At 33.2% G+C, this 14203-nt stretch overlaps 1 protein-coding gene across 1 annotated transcript; it reads left to right on the top strand.

Moving 5' to 3' along the window:
* Window positions 1-11915: 11915 nt before the first annotated feature.
* On the top strand, window positions 11916-13811 carry LOC132057421 (PAN domain-containing protein At5g03700). Its single transcript, XM_059450019.1, is given in 2 exon segments — window positions 11916-12694; window positions 12697-13811. Coding segments are annotated over 2 exon segments (1506 nt in total). The 5' UTR covers window positions 11916-12076; the 3' UTR covers window positions 13585-13811.
* The last annotated feature ends 392 nt before the right edge of the window (window positions 13812-14203 follow it).

Below are 14203 nucleotides of genomic sequence, written 5' to 3' on the forward strand. Positions count from 1 at the left end.
ATGTTCTTAACCATGACCCATCATTCGAGGACGAATGATCCCAAGGGGAGATATTGTAACACCCCATGCGTATCTTTTGTAACACCCCGTACCATTAACGCGACCTTGAGCATGATCCTAGACCAAAAGAAACCAAAAGAAAACATGAGCCTAGACTAAGGCATCACTGCCCTAGATGCATCACTGCCGCGAATCGCATGTTATGCATGCGAGTCGCAGTGGTGTCGCATCTGTTCAACGTCGGAGAAGTTGCCAAAGAAGACCATTAGGCGGTGCACCACCTGCGACACCACATGCGATTTGCATGTGATACATGCGAGTCGCATATTGTGTCGCAGATGCTGCACCGAACGACGATCCAAAATACGGCACCTGCGACAATTTGGTGCAACATGCGATTCGCATGTTGCACATGCGACACCATGTGCGAATCGCATATGGTGTCAGGTATTTTCGTCTGGAAGTTTTTCTCGTTTTTTTTTGGACATCCTATAAATAGGTTTTCTAGGGTCTGGGACTCATTATTCAGCAGCTAAACCATTGGTATTCCTTGTGGAGCTCATACAAGTGTGGATTAAACATCTCCTAGGGATTCCTTGCTTTTGGTATCTCCTCCACCCAACACTTTTGGTAAACCCTAACTAAACCCGTTCAAGATTCAAGAATCAAGAATTTGGGGGAAACACTTTCAAAAAAACTCAGGTCTCTAACTCAAGTGTTGAAACAATTAAGGTATGTAGAACTTCCATCCACATGTGGGAATCTCTACGTTCTTCCCCATGCTCCGTTTCTTGATATCCATGAAGTTCAAACCCTAGGGCATTAAACCCAACATATTGGTAGCCCGTATTTATGTATTTATACACATGAACTTTGTATCTATATTCGTTATTGTATTCCTAATCTTCCATTACGGTTATTAGGAACCCTAGCTTAATCCATGAATCATGAATTCTTCCTCATGTGTTCTTATTATGTTATATGAAATTTTATGATTTTATGTAGCAAGTTACAAGCATGTTTTCAAGTCAAATTATATATTTATATATTTATGAACTATTGTTTCTACTCACGAATCAAGAACATGTTTGCAAGATTATGACAAGTTATCTCATGAAACCATATTACAAGTTATTTCGTGAAATCATGATTACAAGTTATTTACAAGTTATTTCACGAAAATCATGGGCTTCTTAGCCAACTATATCATGTTCATGTTTTGGGATTGCTTAGTTAACCGAGAAGGCTCAGATAGCTCCGAAACTACGTTGCCACCGTAGGATAAGGGTTGTCGACAAGTAGGCAACACCTTCATTATGCGGTTTGGATCCTTACATGCTATTATTCACTTAAATCTCATATCCCCCGGCAAGGTGTGAGTGTTCTCCTGGTAGGCGCAAGTACCGGATCATGTTGTCGGTTACACTATAGCATTCCCCACGTTACAAGAAGTTTTATATACATGTATTTTCATTGAATTATCCTGTTTTCAGACTTTACTCACGTTTCATGCTCATGTTCAAGTTACATGCAGTTTCAGTTCATGTCCTATACCTACGTTGTGCCATGTTCTTCGTTTCAGCAGGTTTTACATACTAGTACTATTCACCATGTACTAACGTCCCTTTTGCTCGGGGCACACTTCACGGTGCGGATATCGATTTTCGAAGCATACGCACAATAGGATCACGCATGCGCGTTGGTGATCACCTTCGGGAGTATATATTTAGTATGCTTATGGTAGTCCGTGAGCCCTTTAGAGGTTTCATAGACTTAGTTCCTCTTTCGGGGTTCGTTTTCATGAATTTTCATGGAGATAATTTCAAGACGTATTCGCATATTTATATATGCATCATATAGATATATTGTTTTGATGCCCATGTTGACAAGCAAGCCATGTCGCTCGGACACGTAGTTACGCCCGAGCCATGGTTCGGGGCGTGACATGTTTTACCCAAAGATAACGGTTTATTTGAACCCAAAGTATAATGATAAGGTTATATTTGGACCCAAAGTATAACGAGGGGTATATTTAACCCTTTCTAATAGTTTGGGGTATATTACGTTTTAAATGATTAATATTTCATTAAAAAGCTATGAGATAAATTTTAATTTGTGCACTTATTCCTATATTAGTTAAATTCAAAAAGTATTTAGTTATTATTAGTAATTAAAACAAAAGGTAGTTAATATCACTAATTATTTACTAAAAGTAGCTATAACACGTAATTTTTTCTATTTATTAAGATCTATAAATAAATATTTCAAAAAAATTATATCTATGGAGATTATCAGGCTTTATGCCGGAACCACATTTCTCTTGTCCTTGTAATTTTTAGGATCAATTATAGCATATGCATGTTTAAGATCACAAAATTTGAAATTTTAATTTATTTCTAAATTTTCGTGTCGATATAAATTATGTCGAATAAATTGGAAGAGGAGGAGTATTAATATTTATCATATTTTGATAGCGATCCTTAGGGGTCGCTTGGTTTGAACACAAGTTATGATGGGATTAGTTATTCTGATATTGTTTTTTATTGATTGTTTGGTTTGTTGTATTAGTAACATGTGCATTGCATAACTTTTAAGGAAAACTTATTTGTTTACAAAAATACTCTCCACCTTATGTAGTAGAAAAAGGGTTTTGAGAACTTCAGGATTATTTTAGTCAATTTTATTGTTTTATCCTATGATAAGTTATCCCAGGATTACTATTCCACCCTCTGATGGGTATAAGTTATCCCAGCACAATTTTTAATCCTGGGATAACTTATCCCACGATTAGCAACTAAACAAAGGATAAGATGATACTAAATTTTTACCCCATCACTATTTCTGCTTATCCATCATACCAAACCATCCCTTAATGCAGTACGACGAAGGGACATCGCAAGTGAAAATTTTATTTTGCATATTCGTTAGCCATAGAAGTGACAAATTACTCTTTTCATACACTACATAATACGAATAAATAGCAAAATAACAAATTTTGATATATCTTTTCTTGGTTTGATCATGTTGTGGATAACGAAATTTTATTAACTTTCAATTCACAAGAAATTCGAATTATATTAAATCGCAGATATGTTAGTCCGAATAAATATTGTTGGCTAGTATATTTGGATCAATTATTTAAGTCCAATAAATACGGATTTAATTAAAGGTCCAATTTCGTTGGGCTAGTCCATTGATTTGGGCTACAGATGATGAGCCCACTTTGCTAAGCCCAAGATGTCATCTAATCCTAGAGGCCCAAATCGATGCCACATGTCAAATGACGTGGCACGCCAAGTCAAATAAAGGTGCCTATAGGTCATGCCACGTGTCAAATGATGCGGATGCCTAGTCAAATCAAAGGCCATGAAGATGCGCCACATGTACAAGTGACATGTTCCGCCAATCAAATATCGACATGTCGGCTTAAATCGATTGGTCGAAAAGAAGTCCGTCCTTATCACAACTCCTCCATCCTACAACTATAAATGGGGTCTCATAATTCGAAAGGGGACGAAGTTCTAACAAGAAGCCGGGAGAGCTCGTGGATCAAACGCCGCGATTTCTCTACAAGGCTGAAAGCATTCAAGCACTCAAGTATTTCTCTAGAAGTTCTAGAGATCCGTACGAAGATTCAAGACCAAGCTCAAAAGCCCTTGAATTCAAGTCCAAGTCAAAAATCAAATCCATCAAGTTCAAGATCAAGCTCAAAAGCCCTTGAATTTATTGTTGAAAAGACGAATCAGAGGAATCATAGAGATTGTAACACTCATATTCTGAAATCAAATATAACGATTGTTGCGATATTTTCCTGTCTTGATTATTATTTTCTCGACGCGAATTTTATTGTCCACACATGTTCACTAATTTTGAAACGATTTTGAAATAAGATAAAATTTTGCACCCTCAAATGTCAACAAAAAATGAACAGTCTTAATTATTTAGTGCTCAGATCTAGAGATAACTTTTTAATATTCATATGTGGATTCAGATTCAGTCGTCATAATTTTGATTAAAACAAGTGAGGCCTTAAACTAGTTGGTGCCGACCTTATTATAAATTAGCTTATCACAAAAAAAAATTAAAAAAAAATTGATATTATAGGTGAAATCAAGATTTGAAATTTGCGAGTTTTTATGGTGACATCTAGTTATTATACAATAATAATTATAATCACAATCAAATATTTATGAATTTCTTAATACTTACATAAAAGCTAGACAAATATTATGTAAGTTCATGTTTACCTATAAATTATAAGTTAGATTCGTTCCTGCCTGACATGTCGTGTGAGATTTCTAGTAAAGCTGATGCTTGAAAGTAGTTTATGCCATAGAAATATGTGATTGTTTTACAATGTGGAATACCATCATACAGAAAATAAAATTTTACATGCGTATACAACTTTATATCCCCTTAACAAGAGAAATGCAAGTTAAAATTTAAGGTGTGATATTTTAAGAATTCCCATAAAATAAAAAATAAAATTTGTAACTTTAAAGATTAGGCAGTTACCTGCTATAACAAGTAAAAGTGTACACCAAATGATATTTACATGTAAGCTTCTTTAAAATGTGATATTTGTGATCTTAAAACTAAGTCAATTTACCTACAGCAATAGATAAAGATGACTGGATAGTATAAAAGTTCATTACACTAACAATGTATATAATTTAAAAGCATTAGTTAAACTCTGAATTCTTTTCCTAATACAAAAAGGTGTACAAGAGTTTAGTAAACTTACCTACATAGGTTTTAGATTTGCAAGAATCAATTCCAAGAAAATAATATTACAAGAATCATTGATAAAAGGAAAGAAAAAGATTACATCATCTGCAGACAAGTAAACTTGGTCACAATAATTGACATTATTTTTGCTATAAAAATTCCTAAATCATGAACACTTTTATTCATCAATTATTGAATATACTTTGCTTTCATAGAGAGAAGGGATAAAAAGAAGTAATCAAGTAAGATAGCAAATGAGAATTGCATTTGATCTGAAGAACATACTAAAGATGCTTTCAATTTTTGGTTTTCTTTTCTTAACTTTGATTTATGAACTTGAATTTGAGTGATTTTTTCTGATCCTTTTCTTATTTTCAATACTTCCATATTTGGTTAGTAAGCAAAATATTTTGAAAGTATGTTTTTAAAAAAAAATCCTTAAAAATTAGAAAAATGACTTGTGGTGAGAATAGGGAAAACAAATTCTATAAAGAGAAAGATTCTTACCAATTTTTTTGGGTGACTCATTTAGTGACAGAAGTTATCCGCCACTAATTTTTATGTTCTTGTAACGTCGGGAGAAAGTCAATGACGCCGAGCCATAAATCCATATTGTATTATTAGTTCATTAATATTGAATCAATGAATTACCAAGTTATGTTCCTTTCTTGGCTTTTAGAATCTTTTAACCCTAGATCTATTTAGAATGTGGCAGAAAAGAACTGAAAATGTTGATGAATTATCCGTCGATAAGAGAGCTTGTAGCTCAACTAAATTCAGGCCAAATACTTCCAACTCAGCAGTTCATGCTACAATGGGATCCATACACCAAAGTTGCAATGGTGATGTAGACAAATCATCATCAACTTCAGGTTTTGAAAAGGATTCTGCTTATGGATCTTGTGAATATGATAATAGTTGTAGGGACTATTACAGATGACAATCACTGGGCAATCAGGGAAATTCAAAAGAATTTCGTCAAGTTTGAGCAAGGAATCTGACGAATCAGTATGGTTGATTACTCTTACGGAGACATATGAATTGTTATCTTGTTCTCCTAATAGTTCAATGTCAAAATAATGGCAGATTCATTTTCTCCTCTTCTTGTAAAATTGGCTGGACTTGAGAGTAATCCTAATATAATGATATTAGCTATCAGGGCATGGACTTGAGAGTAATCCTAATAATAATATTAGCTATCAGGGCAATGACTTATTTATGTGAAGTTCATTTTCATTCTTCAGCCTATCTTTTCTGTCATGATGCAGTTTCTGCCCTTTTGTCAAAGACTAAGAGCCATTGAGTACTTGGATGTGGCTGAACAAGTATGCTGAAACTAAGGGAGTATTGATTAACCATTTCAGCATACCTGTGCAGCTACATCCAAGCACTCAATGACCATTAATCTTTGACAAAGGCAGGAACTACATTATGACTGACAAAGTAGATCAAAGAACGAGGATGAACTTCACATGAATAAGTCATTATCCTGATAGCTAATAGCATTATATCAGGATTAATCTCATGTTTGGCCAATCTTACAAGAATGAGAGAAAATGAATCTGCCATTATGTTTACCATTAAACTATTAGGAGAAAAAGATAACAATTCATATAGCTCTGCAAGAGCAATCAACAGTGTTGATTCGTCAGATTCCTTGCTCAAACTTGACAAAAATCCTTTAAATTTTACCTAATTGCCTAGCGATTGCCGCCCTTAATAGTCCCTACAACTATTATCATATTCACAAGATCTATAAGCAAAGTCCGGTTTACCTTTCCTTGAACTTGAAGTTGATGACGATGTGTCGACATCACCATCGTGGCTAGCGTGTATGGAGCTCATTATTGTAGTAAGAACTGCTGAGTTGGAAGTACTTGGCCTGAATTCAGTTAAGCTATAGACTCGCTTATCGACATACAATTATTTATCAATAGTTTCAGTTCTTTTCTGACATATTCTAAATAGATCTAGGGTAACACGATTCTAAAAGCAAGGAAAAGAACATAACTTGGTAATTCATTGATTCAATATAATATTGATGAACTGATGATACAATATGGATTTATGGTTCGGCATCATCGACTTTCTCCCTATGCTACAAAATAATAAAAATTAGCGAAGAATAAATTTTATGAATAAATTTTATCACTCAATGAGTCACCCAGAAAATCTGAAAGGATCTCTTTTCTTTATATAATTTGTTTTCGCTATTCTCACTGGAAACTCATTTTCTGATTTTTAAGGAATTTTATTTTTAGGCAAAATGCTTTTTAAAATATTTTGACTAACCAAATATAGAAAAATTGAAAATCAGAAGAAAAAAAAATCACTCAAATGTAAGTTCATAAATCAAAGTTAAGAAAGAAAACCAAAAAATTAAAGAAAACCAAAAAATTAAAGCACCTTTGATATTTTTCTCAGATAAAAGGCAATTCTCATTTGCTATCTTACTTGATTACTTCTATCCTTTCTTCTACTCTCTATGAAAATAAAGTATATTCAATGATTGATGAATAAAAGTGTTCATGGTTTAGGGGTTTTTATAGCAAAAATAATGAAAAACATTGTGACAAAATTTAATGACTGTATATGATGTAATCTATTTTCTTTCCTTTTATTAATGATTCTTGTAATACTGTATTAACTTTTGGAATGTATTCTTGCAAATCTAAAACCTATATAGGTAAGTTTATTAAAATTTCATACATCTGTTTTTATTAGGAAAATGATTGTTACACCTTGCCTTTATGTAGTTTCAAAATAGAAAGCAGCTTTTCCGGAACCAAGCTTTTTATTTAAAGTTTAACTAATGATAAATTATATACATTGTTATTGTAACGAACTTTTATACTATCCGGTCATTTACCTATTATAGTAGGTAAACTGACTTATTTTCAAGATCATAAATATCGCATTTTAAAGAGGCTTACATATAAATATCATTTGGGTGACCTAACAGTATAAGCATAAATAGTAAATGCTTAACTAATATTCACCAATATTAGATAGTGTAAATAATTTTGTACAACAAGACACTTTTACTTGTTACGGTAGGTAACCGCCTAATCTTTAAAATTACAATTTTTTTTTTATTCTGTCACTTGATTTTTTTAATACATAAACAAAAGGAAATTAGATTGACCAAGATGGTGGTTTCAGAATAAGATATCACAACAATTAATAAACCTTTTGGCAACTGCCACAATTTGCTAACAGCATTAAATAAAAAATAGATAGTCAACAACCACTTATGAGATAGCCAAGTTGAGATTGTTTACTAGAACTAGAATACGAAAAAGACGATTGGTGAGAGAGGATATTAATTATTCGACAGTAGGTGAGTTAAATAACCCAAGCCTAAGCAGAAACTTTAGAGTTTATATATTTATAATCTTTTAACATAAAAGTTATTATCTTAAAATAGGTCATAATAGGAAAATTACAGGACATATATTAAAATTGTATAAATTTCAAAGAAAAGGTAGGAAAACTTATTAAATATCCAGACATAATGATATTCTTAATCACAAAATTCTTACTTATAGAAAAAAATATTGTAGAAGTTAAAATCAAATACTCAAAAATAAATTAAAGAAACTAGTCTGGAGATTCAAGTTCAACGGCTAATTACTTAAATTGAAATTGTGTAAGAAGTCAATTGCCACAAAAAGTTTAGGTTAGAAGCTTCGTGCACTTTTAATCTTTTTTTTTTTCTAGGGTAAAACTAGTCTCTTTTCAGGTTAACCAAACCCAACAATATGTGTTACGAAATTTACATCCATAGACCATAGGTAGAAATAAGCTAGAAAATTAAATTGTCAAGGCTGACTTTTTGTGGCATCGTCATTAATTTATAGAAAGGAACTCTGACGTTCATACATAGAAATTAAATATATATAGTATAGTTCACACTTAGATCGAACTACTACCTTTATACCTGACATATTTAATGTTCAACTATACCAAAAAACGGAGGAGGTGATTTTATGAGGGACATGATACATAAATGATGGAGAGAACAAATAATAACGTGATTGTTTGACTTTGTAATATTTTGACTTTTGGAATTCATAATATCATGCTATTACTAGCATTTAGTAATATATAGTTGTCTTTAAGATTTTATGATCTTTATTATACGTAGAATTTAATGCAACGAAAAAAGAAATTGTGGCTAAGCCTAACCCACAAATAATTTTGATATTCCAACTGCATTCAGTAAGTGTTTTGCCTCTTAACTACAAAGACAAATAGTGGCCATGTTGCTGAGCCTCTGAACATTCATGGCTTTAGATTTATATTGCTTTTATTATTTTTAAAATAAAATATTTAGTGTTAGAAATTCATTGACTCAAGTAATTCAGACTCATAAAAAATTCATTGTGGGTTTTTTTTTACTGTTCCTATCTTAAAGGGCTTCATTTCCAAAATTTGAACCCGATTAAGGCTGAAGGAATTTTATTTCATCACACCGTTTAATGGTGTTGACTTTTTTTTTTTTTTTTTTTTAACTTCCAAATCTTTTTCAAAATGCAAGGTTTTTTCTGTGTTTAAAATATCCTCTAACTCGATATATATAAATATGGATTTACATCATACAAAGCTCACAGCGAAAAGTTTTGGCGCTCCCTACTAGATAATACTTCATTCTCAGGGTTCGAACTCAAGACCTTTATTTAAGGCCGAAAGAATCAATATCATTCCACATACAATGTTCTTTGATGAACTTTGTTTCTTACGGCACTATGTTTCCTTCAATTTCAGTTTTTCTGCTTTAAACTTTTTTCTAGGTTGACCTATAAGTGATTTAGCGCAGCTAAGACGAGTTGAACTTCTGGAAGAATTAAATGGACTATAGCAAACTTTATGACAAACGCTTTTTTTTTTTTTTGTGGCGTTTATACGTTGATAATTTGGTTGTATTCTGCTTCAATTTCTAAACGTATCACAGTTTGTAGGTGTGAACTATAATAAATAAAGGTATAAAAGAGCATGAGATAAACTTAAAATAACAAAGATAAAAGTTATCTAGAAAGATCCATATAATTTTTTGAAATTCATTCAGATTTATCGAAAAAAGGGACGCAATGAAAGAAAGAAAATTATATATGCAATATCAATTAGTTGGGATTAGATTTTAGTCATGTTAGTACAGTACTTACTTTAGATTATATGGTTTCCACGAAGACTTTTCATCATGTTAGAGACGTTGGGTGTGCGAACAAAGTACCACATTGGTAGCTGGAAAAAAAAAGGAGCTACTTATAAGGAGTTGAATACTCTTAATGATGTGAGGCCTTTTAAAAACCATGCTTGGCCCAAAGCGGACAATATCACATCATATTAAGAGTATCTTTGGGCCGTTTTAGCCCAACAAAGTGGTATCAGAGCCAATGGTTTGGCCGGACGGGTATGAAGATGGTGGAGTGTGGCGTGACGCCCGGCTTAGTGCCTTTGCCCGTCTATCGGCCGGTTTACGACCTTTATCCATAGCTTTGAAGACACATTCACAGCCTTTGGGCTTCGGTGACCGTAAATACTCTGACGATGTGGGTGACACACAGACATGTTGAATCTCTGACCCATGGTATGATAATGAGCCATGTGGAACTTAGTTCGAGGGGGAGATTGTTGGGTGTGCGAACAAAGTACCACATTGGTAACTGGAAAAAAAAAAAAGGAGCTACTTATAAGGAGTTGAATACTCTTAATGATGTGAGGCCTTTGGGGAAAACCGTGCGGGCTTGGCCCAAAACGGACAATATCACATCATGTTAAGAAAAGATCTTTGAGTGAATTGCTTTTAGCCCAACAAGAGATTTATATACTAGTAGACTATATAGAAATTGCTAGTGCTTTTTATGTTACTTTTTTGATATAATATTAGTTTGAGATAAGGTTAAATAAAAAGATATGATCAGCCGGGATTGATCATATATAATAATACAATCAACGAAAATCATATATACAATACAATCAAACACTATCATATAAAATCGAAACTAATAGCGCAATAAACATGACTAGGGACAAGCCACTATTAGTTCACATTCCATTCACTTTATGATCCACCAAAGTAAAAGTTAAAAATTATTTTGACATTGAAATCCTACAAGCCCCTCTTCGCCCACGGGCTGTTGTCACTCGCTATTTTTCAAATCTTTTACACTTTCTGGTAGATCTACCTTAATTTTTATTTCTTATTATGGTCTGTCCAGATTAAAAAATATATCTCACGTACAAATTAATATACTACAGTATATCTGTCTTTCAAAACAAGCACTATAATCTATGATAAATACTTAGTTATTTGTAATTAATATTTGTATTAATCATATAAATTTATTAAAGTTATGTGATTTAATATGATAAAGATGCGTGTTAATTGATCATGATCACATACTACGAGATTATGTGCAAATATATATATCATGCATTTATTGATTTAATGTAAGTACCAAATGCAAAGAAATTCTTATCATAATATATACAATTAAAATTGAATCTACATTCACTATATAATATTAGATCATTATCTAGACACGTAAAGTAGCAGTTGAGACCAATGTTATTTTCAAGATTATAAATTTTAGTACTTTTTACCAAAGGTTATTTGTAAATATCTTTCGGTGATTTGATAGAATAATTTTTTTTTACTATCAGTATACATAAGTTAGAAGGGTAGTCTTCCAACAACGATTTGTGTGATAGATTACGAGTTTGAGTCATACCTAGTTTCAACAATTAATGCTTGCATCAGAATTAGAGGCGGATCCAGGATTTAACCTATGTGGGTTTAACCTCTTGAGATTCTTATTATTGAACCCATTATGTTTTAAAGTTATGAATTCATGTCTATTTTTTATTTTTTTTTTACAATTTTGATAAGTTTTTACAACATAAACTTATGCTCTGCGTCAAAAGTTATAAATTCAATTTAACCCGCACCGACAATGATACAATTCACCCCAGGTCAAAATAATCTATCTACATTACACCTTTGAATGCAATGCTTCTTCAGTCAGATGGATATTTTCATACTTGCGATATCCCTGCGTAATGACCGATATCTTTTTATCACTTGATATACGTTAAATTTATAAATATTAATATAATAACTATTATATATTCATTTGTTTCTTCGAGATCTTCATGATCTTTCACAATATATAATACAGTATTAATCTTTTATCTTTTTGTCTATACCGACCATTCACGATTCCATAAGCTTTTTGCTTCTTATTTAAACCCCCTATCTTTTATAGCAAACAAAAACTCAGCCTTTCTAAAATTTCTCCATGCATAGTTTTTCTTCCATTTATAGTAAAATAAAGTTCTCATTTTCATGGAACTAGTTAACTGTGTAACTCGTTTGAAGTTAACTCAGTTCTTCATTATCTCCATCTTTTTTTCATATTTTTGTTTGTTTAAAGTTGAATCTGTCACACCCAAAGAGCTTTTTAAAGGATTTAAAGCAACCCCAAATCCTCAAATTACGAAATATCAACCTATACTTAGTGATATTACTGGTAATTATTCACTGAGTTTTCTCAGAGTTGAAAAAGATCAACTCAGTCTTGCTATTATTCATGTTCAATCTTTTGAGTCAATATGGGTTGCTAACATGACCCGTTTTGCTAAATGGGCTGACCCGACTGAGCTGTTCTTTAATGGTAGTCTTGTTTTGTCTGATACACGTTCAGGGGTATTTTGGTCAACTCACACTAATGGAGACCGTGTTTGGCTTTCAAATACTTCAAATTTGCAAGTTCTTGATAGTGGAGTGACGTCATCACCTTCTGTTTTATGGCAAAGTTTTGATTTTCCATCAGATACCCTTGTGGAAAGTCAAAATTTCACAAGTGAAATGACTTTAGTTTCGTCCAATGGGCTTTATTCTATGAGTTTGGGCTCTGATTTCTTTGGGTTGTATGTCAAGGATGGGCCGGGTTTGGGTTTGGGTTTGATCCGGATCCGGGTCGGATATATTGGAAGCACAAGGCATTAGAAGCAAAAGCTCATGTTATTGAACGTCAAGGACCTATTTATGTTGTACTAAAGTCAGATGGGTTTTTAGGCATGTACCAAAATGAGTCAGTACCAGTTGATGTAGAATCTTTTAATAGTTTTCAACAACCCGTATTAGGCGTCCGTCGAATCCGAATTGAACCGGATGGAAATTTAAAAGGATATTTTTGGGTCGGGTCAAGTTGGGTATTGGACTACCAAGCGATAAAGGAGACATGTGAATTGCCTAGCTCTTGTGGGGCGTACGGGCTCTGTCATCCAGGCAAGGGTTGCTCTTGCCTGGACAATAGCACGGATTATAGCTCCAGAGGGTGTGGCCCGCCAGATAATCAGGGCCCCCGCGACTTTTGCGGGGCCTATGATCATCATAAAAAATACAAGGGGTTGTCAAGAAATGGTGTTGAGTTGCCTAATAAAGAGTTAGTGGACTATCAAAAGATGGTTACTTTTCAAGAATGTCAAAGTGCATGTGAAGGGAATTGCACATGTTGGGGTGTGGTGTACACTAACACATCTGGATTTTGCTACATACTAGACTACCCCATACAAAGTTTAGTAGGGGTAGGGGATGAATCCAAGATGGGATTTTTCAAAGTGAGGGAGGGTGTAGGGAAAGATAAGAGGGAGGTGGGGTTAGGGGTAGGGGTAGGGTTATTATGTGTGGCACTCTTGATATTAGGTGGGGTCATAGGGTTAGTGTATTATAGATATAGAAAAAGAAAAAGAGGAGTTAATGGATATGCAGAAGAAGATGGAATGGTAGTTGGACCATATAAAGATTTGGGAAATGCAAGTTTTAGGTCAATTGAACTAAGTGAGAGATGATTAGAAAAGGAGGGAAAAAAAAAAACTAAGTGAAAGATGAGGTAAGGGATGACATCTTTTGAGATAGAGACTTCATCATACAATATAAATTCTTACTATATGGTTGAAGTGGGGCCCTTTATAGGGGTTTTGGCAAGTGGGGCCTAGTGCGACACACGTTTGGAGGTGCTTTTTGAAATGGACATTATCCAATCAAAGGGGTGGAAGATTGATGGTCAAAGGACAAAAAGATAGTCTAGATTTGGTAAAAGATATTGTATTATATTCCTTGCAATTGGAAAATGGCTAGTTTTTAGATGGTTTTTAGTAGTTAAATGATAAGGGCAGACTTTGTAAATTGTACTTTCTTATCTACATGACCAAAGTCACTAAACTTTATTGGAGCTTTGTGAGTTTTGTAAGGAAATTAGAGACTGATTTTTTTAATACGAATTTTCTCCTCATAGAAAATTATATTCCATCGTTTCATAGTTCTTTCTTCTCTGTCACATTTGTCAATGTATTTTCTTAAGGTGTCACAATTTGGAGTGAAAACCAAGAACTTATTGTAATTATCCGTTTTAGCATTCTTAGCTATTTTTTTAAAACAGAAAACACATGTTAACATATCGAGATATAA

This window comes from Lycium ferocissimum, chromosome 5 (assembly GCF_029784015.1).
Source record: "Lycium ferocissimum isolate CSIRO_LF1 chromosome 5, AGI_CSIRO_Lferr_CH_V1, whole genome shotgun sequence".
Classification (NCBI taxonomy): domain Eukaryota; kingdom Viridiplantae; phylum Streptophyta; class Magnoliopsida; order Solanales; family Solanaceae; genus Lycium; species Lycium ferocissimum.